Source organism: Leucoraja erinacea, chromosome 7, assembly GCF_028641065.1.
Source record: "Leucoraja erinacea ecotype New England chromosome 7, Leri_hhj_1, whole genome shotgun sequence".
NCBI classification, from domain to species: domain Eukaryota; kingdom Metazoa; phylum Chordata; class Chondrichthyes; order Rajiformes; family Rajidae; genus Leucoraja; species Leucoraja erinaceus.
The window spans coordinates 29289179-29314870 of NC_073383.1; the positions used below are offsets into that span (position 1 = coordinate 29289179).

Consider the following 25692-nt stretch of genomic DNA (forward strand, 5'->3'; position numbering starts at 1 on the left):
TTACCTGAATCAGGAGCCACTCCAGTACAAGTGGACTGGACTTGGACTTTTGTAAATGGTGCCAAAATATGGCGACTCGTGCATGTGAGTGTGCAAAAGAAATTTCACTGTGCAGTGCATACGTGACAACGAAGAACCATTGAAGTTTTTTTATGTTTATTGTTAAATTCTTTAATGTGTCTTATCTTTATTCGTGTGCTGCATTGGCAAGTCAATTTGGTGTATGTGATAATAAATGTCCTTTGTATCCGTTGCCAAAATTTATTTTAAAATATCAACAAGAAATAATTAGTAGCAAAGTATGACAGTCAAAAATTTGTAGATCGTTCATCTACCTCTTTCTGCTTGGATGTTCACGAAACACTGTAGTTTGATGTACGAAGTGGACATGCACATTTTTACATGAAAGATTATTATGGAATATTTCCATTATCCAGAGAGCAATCCTGTTGTGGTAATCAGTATTTTCTCCATCAACCATAAATAGTAATGAGGGATGGTGGAACTGGTTAATAATCTTGTTGTTTATGGAAGCTTGCTTTTTGCAAAACAGTGTCAATCATATAGGTCAATAACAATAGTGACTGTGCAATATACTTTGGTTAACTTTAGAAATACAGGATGGAAACAGATCCTATAGCCCACCGAGTCCACGGGGACCATTGATCACACTAGCATTGCCCTACACGCTAGAGACCATTTTTTACAATTTGCTTAAGCCAATTAACCTACAAACCTGCACGTCTTTGGAGTGTGGGAGGAAACCGGACAAAACCCACGTGGTCACAGGGAGAACTCTGCATGGGCAGCATCCGTCGTCAGGATCGAGCCTGTGTCTTTGGGCTGTAAGGCAACAGCTCTACCACTGTGCCACCTTAATATAATGATAAACATTTTGCGATACTCCTGAACTGTGATAAAAAAAAGTGCCGCAAAAAGTCATGCAGCGATATCCAACAGAGCATGTCTGCGCTTGCTCAATACTGACCACGGGTTAAACCTACTGAACGGAAATGCCTCCATCCTCATCACTGACCCATGCAGCAACAAAGCCTTCCATTCTGGTCACCACTGGATTTTCAATATTTTGATATTTTTCACCGACCTGCTACGACTATGACGGGTGCCAGCAAGTCGCCGAAAAAATTGCTTAAGTGGGACAGGCCCTTTAGTGTAACATTGTTACATTGAACAAGCACTACCTGCCAAAATGCTGAAAAAGACTTTGGCATTCAGTTAAGCCAAGCCCCTGATTTAGCCCTGTGACAAAGATATCAATTACACCTTCAGAAATATTCAAAAGCATTAGGAAACCATCCAAACATTCAATCTTTTAGCCTCATGTAAAATTAAGAAACAAAATGCATACACATACAAACAAAACAATTAAGAATTTGGAAATTAAAAAAATGCAAAAATTAATTATAAATTATCTGATCTTTTCATTTGTGCTGTGCAGAACAGAGGCAGTGTTTCTGTGAAAGATCTAATTTGGCATAAATTGCTCAAGCAAATATGGTGACAGATATGAGCACAACTTTGTATCCCATAGATCAGTGTCAAATAGTTATGAAGAACTGTAACGAAATCCATGCTAATGCAGAGGAATCCCAAACATGCGGACAACTAGCAGGGAAATTCTGGAAATTAAATGTGGATTTCTCTACAAAATGCAGGCAATAACCTTTTTTGTTTGCTCTAATTCATCTTGCTAGTCTCATCCATAGTCAGAATCCCAAGAACTATCTTTACAGCTCTACCACCTACAGAATTCTCATAGTCATACAGCGTGGAAACAGATCCACCTGCCTGCATTTGGCCCATATCCCTCTATATCTATCCTATCCATGTACCTGTCCAAATGTTGTGATAGTACCTGCCTCTACTACCTCCTCTTGCAGCTCGTTCCATGCACCCACCACCCTCTGCGTTTTAAAAGCTGCCTCTCAGAACCCCCCCCCCCCCGCCGCCCTCTCATTAATCCTATGACCTCAGGTTCTTGATTCCTCTACTCAGGGTAAAATACTGTGAATTTACCCTATCTATTCCCCTCGTGATCTTGTACACCTCTAAGATCATCTCATCCTTCTGCAATCCAAGAAATAAATCCGTAGACCACCCAACCTTTCATTATGGCTCAGGGCCATGAGCCCTGGCAATATTCTCACTGAATCACATACACCACCCTGACTTGGAAGCCCACTGCTACACTTTGATCAGATCTACTTCCATGAAGATCACTTTGCAAAAACACTGGAAATACCTCTTCATGAGGACTGCAACAGTTCACCAGCACAATAGATTTTAGAGGAACAGCATGGAAACAGGCTCTTCGGCCCACTGAGACAATGCCGACCATCGATCATCCGTTCACATTACTTCTATGTTATCCCATTGTTTCATCCACTCTCTACACACTAGGGCCAATTTACAAGAGGCAGGGCTGCCAACATTGGGTGAGAGTTGGGAGTGAGAAATTGAGAGAGACCAAGCACGAGGGAGAGTAGCGACCGAGATGGGGGGAGGATGTGGGAAGGTGGTGTCCATTGGTACGGGGCTTTTGCATTTTTCAGCTTGAAATTGGGCAATCTGGGCATACTGTAGCGAGTCTTTTAACTTACACTTGAATGCAATATTAATGCTTGAAATTGGATTTGCAATGAATAAGGTTAGGCTAAATATCATTCCTAATTACAATCCACAGTAGAGCCAGGCTCTGATCAACAGGTGCAGCACATGAATGATCTTAGTATATTCATGTGTGGAAATCAGATTAAAATCAAACACTTGGCCCATGTTGACCAACCTGGGTCTCACTGCACACCAGGTACTACTCCTGACCCTGACTCAAATTGCATACCTTCTCTCATTCCTGACCCTGAATCCAGTCTTACACCTGGCCCCCTATTCTACCCTGATCATAGCTGCTTCCTGCTTAGGTTCCCAGTGCTGAACACTCCCATTGTCCCAGCTTTGACTGCACACCTAGTACTATTCCAGACCTTGACTCTGGATGCACGCTTGGCCTTGCTCCTAGCCCTTCTGCACTGACAATATATCTGGCCCACACATAAAGCCCCATATCTGACCCCCTGGACTTAACCTATTACGTTCAAGTCCACAGGTGCTCATCTAATGCGGTAATCTTTTATGGAGTACTTCACGGACCAAATTTTGTATAACAAAATTTGCTACATCCATTGGCTTCCTTGTTATCTAACATGTTATTTACTTTGTCAAAGAAGTCATCAATTGGTTGAACACAATTTCTTATCCATAAAATGATACTCACTCAGCTATATAAGTATTCTATTATCATTTCCTTCATTTTCCTAACAAACTGTCCTGAAGTCATTTTCACCCTCAATATTTTCAGTATTTTGCTCTTCCTCTCAGCTGAGACTTATTTTCTGAAATGCAAAGTCCAATAACTATATATTTAATCAATATTATTATTTTCAATGTGATGTTGAGAGTACATAATATTTTATGTGGTGTTCATAACACAACAATGATAAAAAATATCTTTGTTTTGATTACACCTACCAACCTGCATACATCATTATATTACAGTTAATATGTAGAGGGCAATTTTTTGTTCCAATGCTCCCCATTCCCAATTACTTTTACACTGAAGTAATTGAATTCCAAGTGAAGTTTAAATGGCATCAGAAAAATAAAACCTCCGGAACGGATGATATTCAATGCGTGGTTCGTTGGAGTCAGTATCAGCACAATTACTATACTAAACTTTGAATCTTCAGATGTCCTGGTTCAAGCTAAAACTAAAGACAAATAATAACCTCCTCACACATTCCCCTGCAAGTATATCTGTCACTCCTTTAAAATATGCCCCTTCTTTGAACAAGCTCTTAAACATTGCATTTGAATCAGTTTCCATCTGATTACACTCCTTGAGGATGTTCATCTATGTGTTCAATTAATAAAACAACGAGATTGGGGACATTTCTATTCAACCTGTCAAAGGAATTTGGTGGGGGGGGGGGGTTAGAAATAGTCAGTGAGGTAAACAAACATAATAGTTGAGTGGCAAATGACTATAGTGCTACATTCCCAATATTTAACTGAAGGAAATAATGGGTTATCAGGGCTGTATATTGTGACAGACAGCCTGACACCATGCATGTCATTTTAATATTACACTTATCCCATCCCCCTGGATATTCCGTATTAATAAATTAAGGTTTGTCAACTAATACAAATCAGGCTAATTACAAATCAATAACATTAGCCAACTCTGAAATACGAAGCGTTGAGCATTGGGATCCAGACATGATGGACAACTGGCCTCAGTTCCCAGCTCACATCTGGCAGTGCTCTCTGTCTGAACCAGGGGCCACTGAGCGTTTTTGAAAGTGGGAGGGGCTGAGCGATCACTGGTCTTGGGGGTAACCGGCGAGGGAGTGGGGAGAGGGTGTCCCCCCTCCCACGGTAGGAACTTTTTGAAATTTGATGTATTAAAATCATGTTTTAGTGCATTGTAGAAATATGATTTCAATGTTTTCTGTTTGAAGTATTTTTAAGAGGTAACTTTTTAAGGGGTAACTTTTTCCACACAAAGGGTGATGGGTGTATGGAACAAGCTACCAGAGGAAATAGTTGAGGCAGGGACTATTCCAACATTTAAGATGGAAACAGTTAGAAAGGAGATGCGGAGAAATTTCTTTAGTCAGAGGTTGGTCTTCTTCTTATCGAGTCCACACACAAGATTAGAAGTTGTTCAGCCAGAGCTGAGCACGCTCTCGGCATCTGCATATAATAGTGTCTGATTAACGCTTCTTGTGCATGGTGATGGGAAGATTGGTGGAAACAGGACTGTGACGTGAACGTTCTTTCCTTGACTATCACAACAGGTGAATCTGTGGAATTTTTTACCATAGAAGGCTGTGGAGGCCAAGTAAGTGGATACTTTTAAGGCAGAGATAGATAGATAGATAGATAGATAGATAGATAGATAGATAGATAGATAGATAGATAGATAGATAGATAGATAGATAGATAGATAGATAGATAGATAGATAGATAGATAGATTCTTGATTAATACATGTGTCAGAGGTTATGTGGAGAAGGCAGGAGGATGGGGTTAGGAGGGAGAGATAGATCAGCCATGATTGAATGATGGTGGACTTGATGGGCCGAATGGCCTAATTCTACTATTCCTGATGACCTTATAACCTCTTCCACAGCCAACAATCGACCACTGTGGGCTCCACCTCTCCTGAGTCATCTGTGCCTACTCTGATTTGTTCTGTATCTTTTCATACCTCTAGTTTCCCTTTCCCCTGATTCTCAAGCTGAAGAATGGTCTCGACGTGAAACATCATCTACTCCTTTTCTCCAGAGATGCTGCCTAACCTGCTGAGTTACTCCAGTATTTTTTGGGTATCACTGAAATGTAATATGGGCATTGGATAGAACAAGATCTTGAAAGAGAAGAACCACATTTTCGATATAGTAACAAACAAATAACAAACAAAGTTGACTCTACTTCCCGAGGGAGACAGAGCATTTGGCATACCTCCAGTGACTCTCACAAACAACCATGGATGCACCATAGAAAGCATACTGTCGGGTTGCATCACAGCTTGGGTTGGGAGCAGCAGTGCCCAAGGCCACGAGAAATTGCACAGTTGTAGTTGTAGCCCAGTCCATCACACAGACCAGGCTTCCCATCATCAACTCCATCTACACTTCCACGCTGCCTCGGAAAAGCAGCCAACATAATCAAAGATCTCCCACATCAGTCATTCATTCCAATCCCTGCTCCTGCCTGGCAGAAGATACAGAAGTTTGAAAGCGTACACCACCAGATAGGAACAACTTCTTCCCCTCTGTTAATAGGCGTCTGAATGGTCCTTCCTTAAGCCAGGGTACAGGTCCGATTCCCCTCTACCCCATTGAGGACATAGGACTTTGTCTATGATGCACCGATGCACTACAATGCTGAGAATTATATTCTGCACTCTGAACCTTTCATCACAGATTGGTTTGAGAGTAGCTCTGCCCAATGCTGTGATAAATAATCCCAAAATGATAGGGGCAGGGTGGCACAGTGGCGTAGCAGTAGAGTTGCTGCCATACAGCGCCAGACACCCTGATTCGATCCTGACTACGGGTCCTGTCTGTACGGAGTTTGTATGTTCTCCATGTGACTACATGAGTTTTCTCCGGGTGCTTTGGTTTCCTCCCACACTCCAAAGATGTACAGGTTTGTAGGTTAATTGGCTTCATTAAATTGTAAATTGTCGCTAGTGTGTAGGATAGTGCTCATGTATGTGGTGATTGCTAGTTGGCATTGACTCATTGGGCCAAAGGACCTCTTTCCACACTGTATCTCTAAAGTCTAAAGTAAGGTTTAATCTTCCCCTTTGCTTTATCATGCTTGAGTTTAACTTGATTGTATTTAGATACAGATTCGATATAAATGGTATATCTGATTTGTTTGGATATCATGCAATACAAAGCTTTTCACTGTAAATAAACCTACACCTACCGTGTTTTCGGTGTCAGCACAGATTATCAATCGGTCTTCACTTTATGATGCAAATGAATGCAGAATATCTCCAAAGAAAATCACCACCAATTAATAGACAACAATTAAAATAGTTCAAGATCTTGGGTGCACTGATTTATTATATAAGCAGAGACAGGACCAAATTAAGGCAGTAAAGCAACTGGGTATAAATATAGAATGAATATATGTTTTAAGTCACACTCATAACAGTTACTGAATTTCTAATTGTAATAGTCTTGTTCACAAAATAGTACAGGATTATAAATACTACTCAAAATATAAAGGAAACTTGAACAAAAACATGAGTGATTTACCATAATATCCATTTGACCCAATTAACAATGGTCACATGAAAAGAATAAGGTTTAGTTCAGATTATCCACTAGTATAAAGCACAGTTGTTCTACATTTCATTACCAAGTTTTTGCAGAAACATACTGATCCTTTAGGTGCCTTGTGTTACTTAACTTTGTTCAATAAATCATTTATTTAGTCCATAGGATGGAGTAAGCATTTTTGTTTTTTGCTTTGTTGTTTGTGAGCTGCCTGATGGAAAGAGTTGTGGTGCATATTAACAAAGTAATAATAATCTACAAAGTTAAAAGATAGATCAAGCAATTCCTGATGGAAATTGTTGCGATGTACATTAACACAGTAATAATAATCAACAAAGTTAAAATGTAGACCAAGCAAGTTACAATTCTCATTGGATTACTGTTAAAATAAATGTATTTTATGTACTTTGCTGGTTTGAGGTTCAATAAGCGATATATATATTTGCATTAAATTATTGCATGTTAGAATATATAGAATCAAAAGTGAAAACAATGGCCTTAAAATGTAATTGTACATTGCCTGTTTTTTTCTGCTTTACATTATCAAATTTATTGTAAAAATTCAAGAAGGATTTGCTGTAATTTCCAATTTTCCTTCCAGATCTTTTATGCATCTGTAACACCGCACTCCAGATGCTGCTTCACTGATTCTAGTTAACACATAAAAGACCTGCAGATAGTGAAGTCCACTTATGCAGAAGCAGAAGATCACAATACTGGAAAAGGTGCAGAGAAGATTTACAAGGATGCTGCCTTGTCTCGAGGGCCTGAGCTATAGGGAGAGGTTGAACAGTCTGGGACCCTATTCCTTGGAGCACAGGAGGATGAGTGGTGATCTTATAGAGGTGTACAAATTTGTGAGGGAAATAGATTGGTTAGATGCGCATAGTCTCTTGCCCAGAGTAGGAATCGAGAACCAGAGGACATAGGTTTATGGTTTCCACATTGGAAGACTCAATTACCTGTGAGGCCTGTGTTTTGTTTTGACAGGTCCCAACCCATGATGTTCACTGCCCAGAACATACCTCATCTCCCATCAAACGTTTGTGTCTTTCCTCATCCTGCTGCCTAGCCCCACCAACACTGGGGCTCAACTCACCAATCCCCTCGTGGACCTGTGCAATTTTTTTGCTCTACCAAAACTTTCACCCCTCTACAGTTGTGTCCTTAAGAACTTTACAGCGTGGAAACAGGCCCTTTGGCCCACCAAGTCTGTGCTGATCATCGATCACCCCATACACTAGCACTAACCTACACACTAGGGACAATTTACAATTTTATCAAAGATAATTAACCTACAAACCTGTATGCCTCTGGAGTGTGGGGGAAAACCGGAGAAGATCTTCGGTTTCCTCCCACACTCCAAAGACACACAGGTTTATAGGTTAATCGGCTTGCTATAAATTGTCCGTGGTGAGTGTAGGATAGTGTTAATGTGCGCGGATTGCTGGTCAGCGCGGACAGTGGGCCGAAAGGCCTGTTTCCGCGCTGTATCTCTAAACAAAACTAAAGTAAACCAGGACAAAAACCATGCGGTCACAGAGAGAACGGACAAACTCCATACAGACAGCACCGGAGTCAGGATCAAAACCGCATCTCTGGCGCTGTAAAGCAGTAAAGGGCCTGTCCCACGAGCATGCGACCTGCTTGTGGCAAACGCGACCAAACCGGAAGCGGGGTCCGCGCGGAGGTCGAGTGAGTGACGTGAAGTTCGAGCGAAGTCCAAGGGAAGTTCGTGCGTGACGTACGGCATCAAGAATACGTACGGCGTCGAGGTGGTGCGTACGCCTTCGAGGCGGTTGCGGGCCGGCAGGCCGTTGCCGCGCGGAATTTTTGAACACGGTCAGTTTTTTGGAGCCCCGCGCGATGTCGGGACCAGCTCCGCACAACTCCATACTGCTCCGGCGATCGAAGTGGGACCGGCCTCCCGAGGCCGTACGGCTCAAGCGACCACGTTAGGTCGCGCTTGCCGCATGGAGTCGCATGCTCGTGGGACAGGCCCTTAACTCTACCACTGAGCGGCCCCACCCATTCCCTATAGAGGATGCTAAAGAGGTTTACCAGAATGCTGCCTGGATTAGAGTGTATTAGCTGCAAGAGGAAGTTGGACAAACTTTCATTGTTTTGTTTGGAACACTGGAGGCTGAGGGGGGACCTGAGAGAAATATATAAAATTGTGAGAGGCAGATGTACAGTAGACAGTCTGAAGCATTTTCCTTGGATGGAAAGTTTAAAGGAGATGTGTGGGACAAGTTTTGTTTTTACAGAGGGTGGTGAGTGTCTGGAACACACGGCCAGGGGTGGTGGTAGAGGCCGATATTGGCAATTAAGAGACTTTTGGATAGGCACAGGATATGCAGGGAATGGAGGGATGTGGATTATGTGCAGGTAGATAAGAGTTGGTCTTGGCATCATGTTTGACATGGACATTGTGGGAAGTAGGGACTGTACCTGTGCTGTACAGATGCATCCTTACACTTGCAGAGAACAGTACAGCAGAGGAGCAGGATTCACTCCCCACAATGTACAATGATGTTCCTTCAAACAAAGGTTTGTTGTCCTACTGCGCACCAGCCCATTACTGAGACTTTGCAGGCACTGTTCAATTTCTAGGTCAATTAATTCAGTTCAATTTAATAACAGGAGACAGTGGTTATCCTTGCAGCTTTGTTGCCACGCTTAAGTTATTTGTAACATCGACTCAAATTCATCAATACGCTGCTTGGTGATTCCTTTTTTGATCTTGCGATAAGAGACAGTATTGTACCTGGAGTAGCTGTGCTTGGCAATGTCAGGTCTTCTTGAAGATCCTGATTGCTCCTCAACACAATCAGTATTAGTTGGTGACTCTGGTTGGATGGGACTGGATGAAGGCGACTCCAAGTCATTTCCTTGCTGGAATTCTTCTGAGTAAATTTCTTCTTCATCAGACTCCATAACATCACCAATCTCACCGGCATTGTGATTCGCTACATTGCTGTGCTCTCCCTTCTCGCTATAATCTTCCTCTGGTGGTAATAGGATCATATTCTCCACTGTAGGAACCAATGTTTAAAATATTAATGTGTGGTTTTTTTAGATGACCCTCTTTGTGTCTGCAATTTTCATTTAAATATATTGTAAGAGTTCCTCATTAATGTTGAATGGTTGTTAATCATGACACTTAATTATCTTGGCATATTATGACCCAGTTGTTCTAAGCTGTAAAAGTATACCAAACATATTGGATAGAAGTTTACCCTGGGCAATAGCACAAAACACGTGGTATTGCACAAGCTGTAGAACCAAGGAATGGCAGATGCTGGTTTACAAAAAAGGACACAAAATGCCAGAGTAACTCAACAGGTCAGGCATCATTCCTGAAGAACATGGATTGATGTGTAGGAAAAAACTGCAGATGCTGGTTTAAATCGAAGGTAGACATAAAATGCTGGAGCAACTCAGCGAGACAGGCAGCATCTCTGGAGAGAAGGCATGGGTGAGGTTTTGGGTCGAGACCCTTCTTCAGACTCATGGATAGATGATGTTTCGGGTCGGGATTTTTCTTCAGACAGAAGATAGACACAAAAAGCTGGACCCTTCTTCAGACATTCTGAAGAAGGGTCCCGACCAGAAATGTCACCCATTCATGTTCTCCAGAGATGCTGCCTGAGCCCTGAGTTTACTTTGGCACTTTGTGTCCTCCATTATACAGGCCGTCTGCTCTAAGTCCAGTTCATTATTTAGCTCTGTTGAAATCTGGGGAACTAAATAATTGGAGGAAATGATACGTGGCCCCACACCTCCCCAACCCCATTATACGTTAATTATCAAGAAGAGGTTATTTTCTGGTACACCCTTAGTGAAGCGAAGTCGCTATTTAAATGGCCCTTCAGCCATTTCCTCATTCTTGGAAAGACCTGTTATTGAACACGGTATTTTCATGAAGACACAAGGGACTACAGATACGATAGGTTTAGAGGGATCTGACCCAAATGCAGGCTGGTGCGACTAGTGGAGATGGGACATGTTGGTCAGTGTGGGCAAGTTGGGCCGAAGGGCCTGTTTTCGCACAGAATGACTCTGACTTTACAGATGCTGAAATCTTGAGCAAAACACAAAGTGCTGCAGGAACTCAGTTGGTTGGGCACCATCTGTGGGGGGTGACGTTTTGGGTTTGGGTTTCTTCAGACTTATTTCATCTTTTATTTCAAACTAAAGGCTCCAAAATATTACATCCTTCTGATCCTATGTGCTTCATGGATTCTTGTTGTTCGGCACAAGATTTTAGCATTCTTTATCGCTAATCTAATAGCTTTAACATCTTTGGATTTAATAGATCCAGAAAGGGACAAGGATACTTCTTCAAAATTTCCAGATTTATTGAAAAAGTTATGCTACTCTAAATGGTAGTTATTCGCCTCATCAAATTATCTAATTTGAAGTACATTTCTGCCTGTAAGATATATAAGCATTAGCCAATTGATCAAAGAAAATAATGTTTTTAAAATATTTTTTCATTTATGATTTTGCAAGTAAATAGAAATTAAATAGAAATTAACCTTGTGCAGGATCATAAAAGGGGAAGCTATGCCCCATTATTTGTACTGATTAATGGAAGAAAATAATTGACGAAATACAACATATAGATGTTGTAATCGCACACAATCTGTAACACAAAGCACGATTAATTCCTTTCCTGCTGTTTGTTGTATTCATAGTGTTCAAAGAAAAACATTTATGGAGGTCTGGCAATGTTACCTGTCTAGCGTTGCCACATAACAATCCTCCAGTAAATGCTCAGGAGGATGAGCAAACTATTCCTCATAAAACCATGAGGAATAGATTGTGTAGACGCAGTCTCTTTCCCAAAGTAAGGGAATCTAGAACCAGAGGACATAGGTTTGCGGTGAGTGGGGAAAGATTTAATTGGAACCTGAGGGGTTACTTTTTCACACAGATGGTGGTGGATGTATCGAGCAAGCTGGAGGTAGTTGAAGCAGGTAGTATCGTTACATTTAAGAAACATTTGAACAGGTACATGGATAGGGCAAGCTTAGAGGGATATGGGCCAAACGCAGGCAGGTGGGACTAGTATAGATGGGACATGCTGGTTGGGATGGGCCGGATGGCCTGTTACCACACTCTATGAATCTATGACTACTTTGTTCACTGCTCAGGATTTCAGCTTCAGCAATCTCTTGGCTCCACATATTATTTTTACCCTTTAAAATAAATGAAAGATACCCCTGTTCAAAAATGATGCAGATCACTGTGTGTCCTATAATGCATGTTATTTAATCTACAATTGGGACAAGTAGATTCAGTTGCATAGAACATGTGGATTTGTTCTAAACACTAGCTAGCAATTTTTTTGTAGTTTTGGATAGCAAGTAATAATATTGACCTATTGTCTAATTACAATTACAATATCACTAATACAACAATTACTGATGCCATTTAATATTCTACTATTGGAAATATTTTCATCCAGAAATATATAGTGAGAAAGAGACATGAAAATTTAACTCAATCTTCACAACAAAAGTTCAGAAATGTATAAGTCATAGGAGCAAGAATTATGCCATTCGGCCCATCAAGTCTACTCCGCCATTCAAGCATGGCTGATTTATCTTTAGCTCTCAACCCCATTCTCCTGCCTTCACCCCATAAACCGTACCAAAAGATAACTAATCTATTTTACCTGCTTCACTCCTTGCATCATCAGCAGAGTTTTCTGGTGTGTTATTCTGCGGTGTTATTTCTTCTTCTGTTGAAGGACTTGAAAGCATTGTGTCAGATTCTGGTCTGGAGCTCTGAATAGATGGTACTTCAGGAGTAAAGGTTCCTGCTGTGAATGATTTAGCATTCTCTGTCGTTAAGACCGTTTCCACTGCAGGCTGATGTGCTTCCTCCGGAGTTGCAACTGGCGTGACAGTCTGTTCAGCAGGCGAAGACGTGGTCTCATCAGCAGTGGAATGATTCATCTCGGCAGATTGCTCGGCTAACTCCGAAGACGAACAGGCTTCTTCAGCACCTGGAGAAACCACAGCAGCGGGATAAGTGATTTCTTCAGCAGTTGTAATAACCTGTTTGACATCTGAACTGGCTTCCTCAATACATGGGATGACTTCTAAAGCTGGAGTGTTCACTTCATGATGTGAAGTGGCTTCCTCAGTGTTGGGAGTAGTTTCCTCATTGCTTGCAATGGTCTCGGTGCTTGTAACATTCTCACCTGAAGGTGAACTGTATTCTTCTGCAGTTGAGTTTGACCCTTTGCTGGGTGTTACATTGTCAGTCAAAACACATTCGCTTACCACACCCGATGAGGCTTTTTCTTCTGTTGACTGAACGGCACCTCCTGCCCCTTCCACATCATCGACCACATCTGGTTGGTTTTCACTGGTCACTGTGTTATCAGTTTCAACTAAATCAGGTACATTTGAGTCTTCTTCAGCCATTCTCTGCTCGCTGCCAATAAAACTGTTCCACTGGGCTTCAGATCTTTCGAAAATATACTTCACCTTTGTTATCCCAGTCAAATTCAGAAAAGGAAGGTGTTTCAAACATACGAGGAGCTGTTTAAATGTTGTCCGTTATGTTAGAACTCATCAGAGACTGACAGATGGGAGGCCACCCAGAGAATAACTCTCGTCTTACTGGGAAACCAGCAGCCGATCATCAATCACATGCTTAATTATATTCATCAGATTGCACAATGAGGCGAAAGATCCATTTTGCAGTTTAATTAATACGCAGTGTTAGGAGTTGAACACATGCCTGTTGATGCCTCATATTCCTTGCTGCACCAATTGGTAAACACCAGCCTTCACTGAAACCACAATGGCTCTTTGTGTCTTGACCCCTGAAAAAATGCAGTGATTGTTCTAAATCTTTAATTCCTCATGAGTAGCCACCTTGTATCTCAGTTGTCGGGCAAAAACGGTTTTATGTCGGGAGATTAAAATTCCCAGTCATTCATGCATCAGAGAAACACCGGTCATCTTGTTAGCAACAACGACAGAGATGCAATTCCAGTGATTTTTTTTTAGAAGCATTAGGGGTTAGTCTACAAATAAATAAACATGAACTGTAAAGTAGAAGTAGGTTTGATACAATCAATTTTAAATGCGAGCCAAACCCAAGAGTGCTGGAGGACGTCTAAAGCTGGACTGTTCACTTCATGATGTGAAGGTCAGGCAGCATCTGTGGAGGGAATGGACAGGCACCATTTTGGTTGGAAAGGAACTGCAGATGCTGGTGTATACCGACGAAAGACACAAAGTGCTGGAGTAACTCAGCGGATCAGGCAGAATCTCTGGAGAAGAAGGATGGGTGACGCTGTAGAAGGGTCCTGACCCGAAACGTCACCCAACCTTTTTCTCCATAGCTGGAGGCACGGTGGCGCAGCAGTTGAATTACTGCCTTACAGCGCTTGCAGCACCAGAGACCTGGGTTCAATCCTGACTAAGGGTTCTGTCTGTACGGAGTTTGTACGTTCTCCCCGTGACCGCGTGGGTTTGCTCCAAGATCTTCGGTTTCCTCCAACACTCCAAAGACGTGCAGATTTGTAGGTTAATTGGCTTGGTATAAATGTAAATTGTCCCTGATGTGTGTAGGATAGTGTTAATTGATCGCTGGTTGGTACAGACTCGGTGGGCCAAGGGGCCAGTTTCTGCGCTGTATCTCTAAACTAAACTAAGATGCTGCCTAACCCGCTGAGTTATTCCAGCACTTTGTGTGGATCTTCTGCAATGTTTTGGGTCAGGCTGAAGAAAGGATCCAACCTTAAATGTCGCCTGTCCATTCCCTCCACAGATACTGCCTCACCTTCTGAGTGCCTGCAGCACTTTTGTGATTTGCTCCAGATTCTAGCATCTGCTGTTCTTATGTCTACAGATTTAAATTTTTAGTGTTCATCTGAGTTAACGTCAAAATCAAATCAGCTACGAACAACTTTCACGAACATTAAAAATTTAGGAAACGAGGAACTGCAGATGCTGGTTTACACATAAAGAATGGTGGCATAGCGGTAGAGTTGCTGCTTTACAGTACCAGTGACGTGGGTTCGATTCTGACTGTGGGTGTTGTCTGTATATTCTCCCTGTGACTGCATGGGTTTTCTTAAAGGACTGAGCTATTGAGAGAAGTTGAGCAGGCTAGGGCTTTTTTTCTTGGAGCGCAGAAGGACCAGGGCTTATAGAGATGTACAAAATCATAAGGGGAATAGATTGGGCAAAAAACTGGTGCATTTACCCAGAGTAGAGGAATAGAGAACCAGAGGACGTAGGTTTAAGGTGAGGAGGGAACGATTTAATGGGAAATTGGGGTAACATTTTTACACAGAGTGAGTCGGTGTATGGAAGAACTGCCAGAGGAGGTAATTGAGGCAGGTACTATTGCAACATTTAAGAAACATTTGGACAGGTACATGGATAGGACAGGTTTAGAGGGATATGGACCAAATGCAGGCTGGTGGAACTAGTGTAGATGGAGCATGTTGGCCGGCGTGGGCAAGTTGGACCGAAGTGCCTGGTTCCACACTGAATGACTCTACGATTCTCTATGATTCTATCCCTCTAAACCTTTCCTATCCATGTACCTGTCCAAATACCATTTAAATTAAATGTCTTTTAAATAGAAGAGCGTGTGGAAGGAGAGTTGAATTCAATGGACTGGAGAAGGAAGAGCAGAAAAGGCAGTGGACCATGACCGATAGACTATCTGGTTTTGTGCTTTCAGTTCGATCCAATTCACTATTTACAATTGAAAAATTTCAAGCTGAATACTTACTTGCGATCTTGCTACCACGACAGGTGCAATTAATACTTATTTACGGGGAGAATGAGAATGAAGGGGGTCCTGGCAGGGGCTGCTGAGAATGAAGGGGAGACTCGGCAGTGGTGGGGGGGGGGGGGGGGGGGGGGGGGGGGCGAGAACGATGGGGGGGACCCGACAAGGGGCCGCCTGTTGCCATGTGCACGGCGGTAGGCAGAAGATAAAACTGTGGTGAACCTTTGTAACTTTCTCGGTGCCGGAAGCGTGGCGACTCTTTGTGTACTGCCTAGGCGAGGTCTGCTGTATGATTTTGCCGGATTGTATGCAAAACTAAACATTTCTCTCTATCTCGGTTCATGTGAGAATAAAGTATCATTGAATCATTGAATTGTCGATAATGAGGTGCCGGTATGCATGATGAATAAACCTGCATGTCATGTAGATGTAATACAAAATAACTGTCACAATAAAAAGCACTGTGTGCAATTGTTTGTAAGTTATTTCCACGAGATGAGATTGCAACTGCAATAAGGGCCAAAGTTTAGATAAAGTTTCCTCGTAGTCAGCAATAAGTAAGAAGGTTTGGAATCTAATTAGATATCATTAGGCTCAGCCTGATGAAGGCTTTTGACCTAAAATATCATCCATTCCTCTGTCCAGAGATGCTGCCTGTCCCGCTGAGTTACTCCAGCAATTTGTCTCTATCCTTAGAGATCAGTTAGGATCTAGTTTCATGAACGGCTAAAACTGCCTTTTAATAATTGTTTTTCTTTTACTTTTTAAGTTTCAGTTTAGTTTTGTTTAGAACTACAGAATGGAAACAGGCCTTTCAGCCCACCGAGTCCATGACGATGATCGATCACCCGTTCTCACTTGTTCTATGTTAACCCACTTTCCCACTCCCTGCACACAAAGAGCAATTTGCAGAGGCCAATTAGCCTACTAGCCGCGTGTCTTTGGGATGTGGGAGGATACCGGAGCACCCGGAGGAAACCCACGTGGTCACAGGAAGAACATGCAAACTCCACGCGAACAGCACCCATAGTCAGGATAGAACCTGGGTCTCTGGCGCTGTGAGATGCAACTCTACCGCTGTGCTACTGTGCCAACCCACAAAATGAAAAAATAGTAATAGCAGCTGATAGTTTATTTTATTGCCACGTGTACCGAGATAGGGTGCAAAGCGTTTTTGTCACATGCTATCCAGTCAACAAAAAGACTATACATGATTACAATCACCGGGTACAGGTAGATATAGGATAACCACATTATAACAATGGAGTACCTTATTCATATTTTATTATAAATTAGCATGTATCAAAAATGGTTAAAATCACATGTCAAATGCTTCTCTGCAAGTTTCATCTTTATTTGAAATTTAGTAGCATATTTAACATTACATTTCTCCATTTTACTCAGAGCATTACCGTGTGCCACCACTTCCTGACCACCACAATGAGTTGCTGAGTTATGCTTCTTTTACAGTTAACTGCAGGGAAGATTTGTGCCACTTAGTGGCGGCACAATGACGCAACTTCAGAGTTGCTGTCTTACAGCACCAGTGACCCGGGTTCGATCCTGACCATGAGTGCTGTACAGAGTGTACATGTCCTCCCTGTGACCGTGTGGATTTTCACCGGGTGCTCCGGTTTCCTCCCATACTCCAAAGGTGTACAGGTTTGTGTGTTAATTGACTTAGGTAAAATTGTCCCTAGTGTGTAGGACAGTGTTAGTGTACGAGGTGATCGCCGGTCGGTGTGGATTTAGTAGGCCAAACGGCCTGTTACTGCTCTGTATCTGGAGGCTTCTGCTGATCACTTTGTGTGCAAATTTCTTCCACCCTAATGCGGAAGGGAAGCTAATCATCATAAAGGTGCACAGTGGCGCCTTCACCAACGAAGAGGACAGGTCTCCTCAAGCCCAGGTTAGCCACTGCTTTGATACTTGGACTAGGTATATACACATACACATATATATATATGTACATACACTTATACATAAATATCCATATATATATATACACACTATGTTACTAAAAGTCTGATCTTGACCACTTCCTGTTGTTCTGTATATTAATTTTAGAAAAAACTCTACCACTTACGGCTGTGATTTTTGGCCATCTTACTCAGTCCCCCTCCGCTGCACAGGACAAGAGGATTTTTACCATCGATGAAAAATAAAAGAGTTATTAGTGTTTACAAAATGTTGAGATTCTCGCTCCTGAAGGCCACGCCCCTACCGGAGGGACTATAAAACCCGGAAGTGTTGAATGCCTCAGTCAGTCTCTGCAAGATGGGGGAAGCGAGAGGGTCACGTCGCTCAGTCTGAGCTGTGAATAACACTGAACACATGTCTACTAAACTGTGAGTGGTTTTACTGACCTGTCAGTGCCCTTAATGTGGTTTGAAAATATAGTTTGGAAATGCTAAAGCTGTGTTGCTTTTGGTTTGGAAATGCCAAAGTTGTGTTGCCTTTGGTTTGGAAATGTTAAGCTGTGTTGCCTTTGGTTTGGAAACGCTAAAGCTGTGTTGCCTTTGGTTTGGAATTGCTGAACCTGTGTTGCCTTTGGTTTGGAAATACTAAAGTTGTGTTGCCTAATTAAAGTTGCCTTCCCTAATTAATGTTGCCTTACCTAATTAAAGTTGCCTTCTATATAATTAAAAGTCTAATCTTGAGTACTTCCTGTTTGTGCTTTATGTTGATTTTAGAAAAAACGCTACCATGTACGGCTGTGATTTTTGGTCATCTTACTCAGAGTCCCCCTCCGCTCATCAGGTGCCGAGCATTTTCCCCATTGATGAAAAATAAAAGAGTTATTAGTGTTTAAAATTCTCTCTCCTGTCAAGCACACCATGAAGGCCATGCCCATTCTGGTGGGAGGGGGGGAGGGACTACAAAACCTAGAAGTGTGGGCGTGGCTCAGTCTCTGCAAGATGGAGGAGGGAGAGGTCACGACTCGCTGTCTTTAGTGGCCTTGCACCCTGCTTGAAATGGTATGAAACTGCACTTGAATTTGGTGGCCTTGCACCCTGCTTGAAATGGAATTTCAAGGAATAGCCGTGAGTCAACTGCCAACACACCAGCCGTGAGTGAGTGAGCTGCCAGCACAACAGGCTTGAGTGACTGAGCCGCCAGCCCAAGAATCCATTTGGCCCACAATGTCCATACGAGCCCTCTGGAAACCAGTCCCTTCAGCCCGCAACACCCATACTAGCGCTCCAGAAAGCGCCCCCCCCGCCCACACTGGCCACCAATATTGGAATTGGTGGAGAGGTGGAATATTGCATTGGGGGACCAGCCCTCCCGTGTGATGCTGGGACCCATTCGGCACTTTGAGCCAGCACTGCCATCCACTGTGATCATGGCTGATCATCCACATTCAGTACCCTGTTCCTGCCTTCCCTCCATATCCCCTGACTCTGCAATCTTTAAGTGCTCTATCTAACTCTCTCTTGAAATTATCCAGAGAATTGGCCTCCACTGCCTTCTGAGGCAGAGAATTCCACAGATTCACAACTCTGGGTGAAAAGGTTTTTCCTCATCTTCATTCTAAATGACCCTTATTCTTAAACTGTGGCCCCTGGTTCTGGGCTCCCCCAACATCGGGAACATGTTTCCTGCCTCTAGCGTGTCCAATCCCTTAATAATCTTGTATGTTTCAATGAGATCCCCACTCATCCTTCTAAATTCCAGAGTCTACAAGCCCAGCCGCTCCATTCTATCAACATATGGGTGAAAAAGGTGAATCTTTCCTCATCTCCATTCTAAATAGGCCTACCCCTTATTCTTATAACAGTGGCTGCTCTACAGGGTCTTGGTGAGACCACACCTGGAGTATTGCGAACAGTTTTGGTCTCCAAATCTGAGGAACATGCATTCCTGCAGAGACGGTTCACCTACTGCTGGGTGTCCAACTGTCCCTTAATAATCTTATTTAGAAGATTGAGAGGGGATCTTTTCAATAAAATTCTCAGGCAGATGCATCCTTCTAAATTCCAGGAGGGGTCACAGCTTAAGGATAAAGGGGAAATCCCCGAGATGAGAAGAAGCCGCACGCATTCTATCATCAGGGTATGACAGTCCCGCTATATTTAAGAGGGAGTTAGATGGCCCCGGGAATTGACGGGATACTTGTGCCATGATCATCTATGCTCCGAATGGCCTCCCTCTAATTTCTAGTTTCAAGAATGTCCTTCCTCAAATTTGGAGACCAAAACTGCACACAATACTCCAGGTGTGATCTCACTAGGGCCTTGTACAACTGCAGAAAGACCTCTTTGCTCCTATTCTCAACTCCTCTTGTTATGAAGGCCAACATGCCATTAGCTTTGTTCACTGCCTGCTGTACCTGCATGCTTACTTTCAGTGAGTGATGAACAGGGACCCCCAGATCTCCTTGAACTTCCCCTATTCACAACTTGACACCATTCAGATAATAATATGCCTTCCTATTTTTGCCACCAAAGTGGATAACCTCATATTTATCCACATTAAACTGCATCTGCCATACATCCGCCCACTCACCCAACCTGTCCAAGTCAACCTGCATCCTCATACCATCCTCCTCACAGTTCACACTGGCTCCCAGCTTTGTGTCATCTGCAAATTTGCTAATGTTACTTTCAATCCATTCATCTAAATCATTAATGTATATTGTAAATAGCTGCTATTCCAGCGCCAAGCCTAGCGGTACCCCACTAGTCACTGCCTGCCAATCTGAAAGGGTCCCGTTAATCCCTACTCTTTGTTTCCTGTCTGCCAACCAATTTTCTATCCATGTCAATACCCTACCACAATACCATGTGCTCTAATTTTGCCCACTAATCTCCTATGTGGGATCTTATCAAATGCTTTCTGAAAGTCCAGGTACACTATATCCACTAGCTCTCCCTTGTCCATTTTCCTAGTTAGATCCTTAAAAAATTCCAGAAGATTAATCAAGCATCATTTCCCCATCGTAAATCCATGCTGACTCTGACCGATTCTGTTACTGCTATCCAAATGTGCCGCTATTTTATCTTTTATAATTGACTCTAGCATCTTCCCCATCACCGATATCAGGCTAACTGGTCTATAATTCTCTCTCCCGCCTTTCTTAAAAAGTGGGATAACATTAGCTACCCTCCAATCCACAGGAACTGATCCAGAATCTATGGAACATTGGAAAATGATCACCAATGCGTCCACGATTTCTAGAGCCACTTCCTTAAATACCCTGGGATGCAGACCATCAGGCCCTGGGGATTTATCAGCCTTCAGTCCCGTCAGTCTACCCAACACCAACTCATCTGCCATTTCCTTGTTCCCCTATAATAAATTCACCTGTTTCGGACTTCAAGGGTCCAATTTTGGTCTTAACTAATTTTTTCCTTTTCACATTCCTAAAGAAGCTTTTACTATCCTCCTTTATATTCTTGGCTAGCTTACCTTCGTACCTCACCATTTCTCCCCGTATTGCCTTTTTAGTTATCTTCTGTTGCTCTTTAAAAGTCTCCCAATCCTCTGGCTTCCCGCTCATCTTTGCTATCTTACACTTCTTCTCTTTTATTTTTATACTGTCCTTGACTTCCTTTGTCAACCACGGTCGCCCCTTACACATATACAAGTATGTTTCTTTGTAAACGGCGCAAAAATATTGTGACTGTGCATTTGTAGGCTATGCAAAAGAATTTCACTGTGCTGTACATATGTGACAATAAAAAAAATAATTGAACCATTGAACATACAGCATACACACACTGGGATGCAAGGATGCCTGGAAAGCATTGCCGGGGATGATGGTGGAGGCAGATATGATAGTGGCATTTAAGAGGGTTTAGGATAGGTTCAAGAACAGCTTCTTCCCACCTTCCATCAGGCACTTGAACCACACTGCACAACACTAATCACAACATCCCAGCAACAAAGTACCATGGATCATGTAGAGTCTGCACTACGTAGATTGGTTTGGGCTGGTTACCTCGTATTATTAATCATTTATTGTATTATTGATCACTGTGTACTTACTTGCTGTGTTAGAGCTTCAGCGTACCTGTAAAGCTGCAGCTAGAATGAATATTGTTGTTCTATTACCGATGCAATATGACAATTAAACACTCTTGACTCTTGAGATGATGGATTTATCTGCTGAATATTTTATCTGCTGAATATAAAAGAAACAAAAAGAGGAAGACTGACTGAACTTTATTGCCTTCCATCGCGATGATCACTGTGGTGGATGTTTATGTTAAGTTCTATCGTTCTTTTAATTGTATTGTGTTCTTTTAATTGTATGGCTGCATGGTAACTCAAATATCACTGTACCTTAATTGGTGCATGTGACAATAAATGTGAACTTGAATTTGAATTTTAGTTGAGTGTATTAAAACCTTGGGATTAGAGAATTCTCACTATTTCTGAAGTGTGTACACACAGGTTTCTTAATCTTAAATGAAATATAGTTTAGTTTAGAGATGCAATTTGGAAACAGGCCCTTCGGCCCACCGAGTCTTTGCTGACAAACGATTACCTGTACACCAGTTCTATGTTATCCCAGTTTCGCATCCAACACACTAGGGACAATTTACCAAAGTCAATTAACCTACAAAACTGCACGTCCTTGGAATGTGGGAGGAAACCCGAGCACCCGGAGTTAACCCATGCGGTCACAGTGAGAATGTACAAACTCCATACAGACAGCGCCAATATTCAGGGGTGAACCAGGATATCTGGCGCTGTAAGGCAGCATCTCCACCTGTGCGCCACTGTGCCACCCTAAATCCATTAGGAGTGTGCAGACATATATATGTATGAAACGAGAAGAGTTCATAATGCACATTGTTTATTCAAGGCAATTTCCCAACACTGCCTCTCTGGAGGCTTCTGCAGATATTTGTGTTTCTTACCTGGATGGCAAGTAGAATAGAAATGCTTAAGGGGATGATGAACGTAAAATTAATAATTATTGTTCACTACTAATAATACACTGATCTTCAGCTAGCCCAAGATGTATTACACTTTAGACTTTAAAGATACAGCGTGGAAACAGGCCCTTCGGCCCACTGAGTCCGTGCCAACAAGTGATCACCCTGCACACAAGCACTATCCTACACACTGGAGACAATTTACAATTTCCAAAAGCCAATTAACCTACGAACCGGTACGCCTTTGGAGTGTAGGAGGAAACCGGAGCACCTAGGGGAAACCCACACTGTCACAAGGGGAATATACAAATTCCGTACAGACAGCAGCCGCAGTCAGGATCGAACCCGGGTCTCTGGCGCTGTGAGGCAGCAACTCTATTGCTGCATCACTATGCCGCGATAGAGTTCATTTGTCCTTGACATTAACTAATGCACTCTATTGAGTGCACGTGATTCAGACATTTAATGCACATTTAGTTAACTTTAATTAAACAAATAACATTAAGTTCTAAAGGATGTTTACAGTAATTCCAAACCTTGCAACACCCTTTGTAAAGGTTAGACCAACAAGGATATCTCTGCGGCATTAACTTCTGCATCAAATTGACCCTTGAAATGTTCACGATTGTTTCTGCCTGCTCCTGCCCCACAGAATTTGTCTCCAAATACCTTCCTATCTCTCCCTTGTCCAGTCCCTTCTGACCAACATCCGAGGCACCTCACATACTCTGCAACAACTTTCAGTTTCCAGGCCCCTATTACTTCATCTTCACCATGGACGCCCAATCCCTCTGCACCTCCTTCCCCCACCAGGAAGGTCTCAAGGCCCTCTGGTTCTTTCTTGAATAAAGATCCAATCAGTTTCGTTCATCCCATCAGTTCCACTTTTTTAAGTCATCTTTTTGTGATATTAAAATATGAAAATGGCTTGATTGTTATCACGCAAAGTCTTTTCGCCAACTGGATAGCACGCAACAAAAAAGCTTTTCACTGTACCTCAGTACATGTGTCAAAAATAAACAAAAAATAACACTGTACAAAAAAAATTTAGCACGGGCTAGAATAATCTCCTGTGTAGTTATTCACTTTATACACAGTAAACAAACTACTGTGCAACATTAAACGGAAATGTGGATGCTTATCACATTGAACAGTTTACTGAAAAGATCAGGTTGCATTGTGGCAATCAAATTGAGAAAGATAGACACAAAATGCTGGAGTTACCAGCGGGTCAGGCAGCATCTCTGGAGAAAATGAGTAGGTTTCGGATCGAGACCCTTCTTCACTCCCACGCTCCACAGACTTACAGGTTTGGGATTAATTTGCTTCGGAAAGATTGTAAATTGTCCCTAGTGTGTAGGATAGTGCTAATGTGCAGGGGTCGCTGGTCAGCACAGACACAGTGGGCCAAAGGGCCTGTTTCAATGCTGATTCTCTAAAGCTGATAAAACTAAACTAAAAATTAGGCTCATTGTTGCTTGCTCTAACCTTTGGACATTTCTCAATTTTGTTGAAAAATGTTCTTGCCCCAAGATCACTATTTACATTGTACCACATTTACCAATTAAGTATGTAGACTTGATAGAAGTACATAAAAGCATATGTGGTATATAGTGCATAAATTTAAGAGAGGCGTAGACAAGATAGACAGTCATATAGGGTATTTCCTGGGTAGAAATGTCATAGACTTGAGGGCATAGCTTTTCGGTGAGGGGGCAAAGTTGAATGGAAATGTGCAAGGTGTGTTTTTTTACACCGAGGACAATGGGTGCCTGGAACAAGCTGCCAGAGGTAGTGGAGGCAGACATGATCGTGGCTTTTAAGAGGCTTTTAGATAGGCGCATGGATATGCAGAGAATGGAGGGATATGGATCATGTGAGATTAGTTTATCCTGGCATCGTGTTCTTCATGGTTATTGTGGGCTGAAGGGCCTGTTCCCGTGTCATGTATTCTATGTTGTATGTCCCATGTTACATGCACCAGTTATAAGGTTCAGTTTTAAAATGGGTTTCTGGTTTTTTCTTCTTTTTCCATGGAAACAAGGTTGATCTAAGTCTTCATATTGCAAATAAAAAAACCTACACTTGAGAAAGAAACCCATGCTCACCACATCCTGTTTTCAATTGAGAATACATACCTCGTCCTAATTCAAACGACAGAACTGCGGTGAGAATTTAAGTACCTTCAAAAATTGTTAATGAAGCCAAACGAAAACTACGTAAATGATAGATATTCGTAAGAAAACACAAAATAATGAAAACTTGCAGTTTTCAGAGAGCATTTGTGACCCGAGGAAGTTTGGGTTCATAGTTTACTGTAGATTAATGACCTTCAAGCAAATCATTTCTGACAAATGTTCATTAGTGGAAAGCACTATTTTATTATTTAGAGTCATAGAGCTATGCAGCATAAACAGAGGCCTCACAGCCCACCTTGTCCATGCCGACCAAGTTGGCATAATGGATAGTCCCTTTTGCCTGTATTTGACCCATGGCCTGTCCATATATCTGTCCAAATCTCTTTCAAGGGTGCATGGATAAGAAAGGTTTAGAGATATGGACCAAACGTGGGCACGTGGGACCAGCATAAATGGAGCATCGTGGTCGGCATGGGCGAGTTGGGCCGAAGGGCCTGTTTCTGTGCCGCATGACTCTAAAAGTCATAGCTGGATCTGCTTTTATAATTTCCCCTGACAGGATACTACCCTCCAAGTGAAAAAGATGCAGAAGGTCCCTATTAAATCTTTCCCCTCTCTCCTTAAGCCAGTGGCCTCTGGTTTTAGAATCCTCATCCCTGTGGAAACGACTGTGAGCGTTCACTTTTTCCATGCCCCTCCTGATCTTGTACACCACAATAAGGTCATCTCTCAGCTTCTTAAGACATCAAACAAAACACTCTCAGTCTCTCCCTATAACTCAAGTTCATAAGCCAGGTGGCAAGATGGCACAATAGTAAAGTTGCTGCCTTACAGCGCCAGAGACCCGAGTTCGATCCTGACTATGGGTGCTGTCTGTATGGAGTTTGCACGTTTTCCCTGTGACCACCTGAGTTATCTCCGGGTGTTCCGGTTTCCTTCCACACTCCAAAGATATACACAGTTGTACCCTAATTGACTTGGTAACATTGTAAAATGATCCCTAGTGTGTGTAGGATAGTGTTAA

At 42.4% G+C, this 25692-nt stretch overlaps 1 protein-coding gene across 1 annotated transcript; it reads right to left on the reverse strand.

Annotated features, from left to right (window-relative positions):
• Positions 1-8647: 8647 nt before the first annotated feature.
• LOC129698805 (ermin-like) lies at positions 8648-15488 on the reverse strand. Its single transcript, XM_055638088.1, has 2 exons — positions 12555-15488; positions 8648-9906 (listed from the first exon to the last, which is right to left on the reverse strand). Exons 1-2 carry the CDS (start codon positions 13309-13311, stop codon positions 9551-9553), a joined length of 1113 nt encoding a protein of 370 aa, XP_055494063.1. The 5' UTR covers positions 13312-15488; the 3' UTR covers positions 8648-9550.
• Between the last annotated feature and the right edge of the window lie 10204 nt (positions 15489-25692).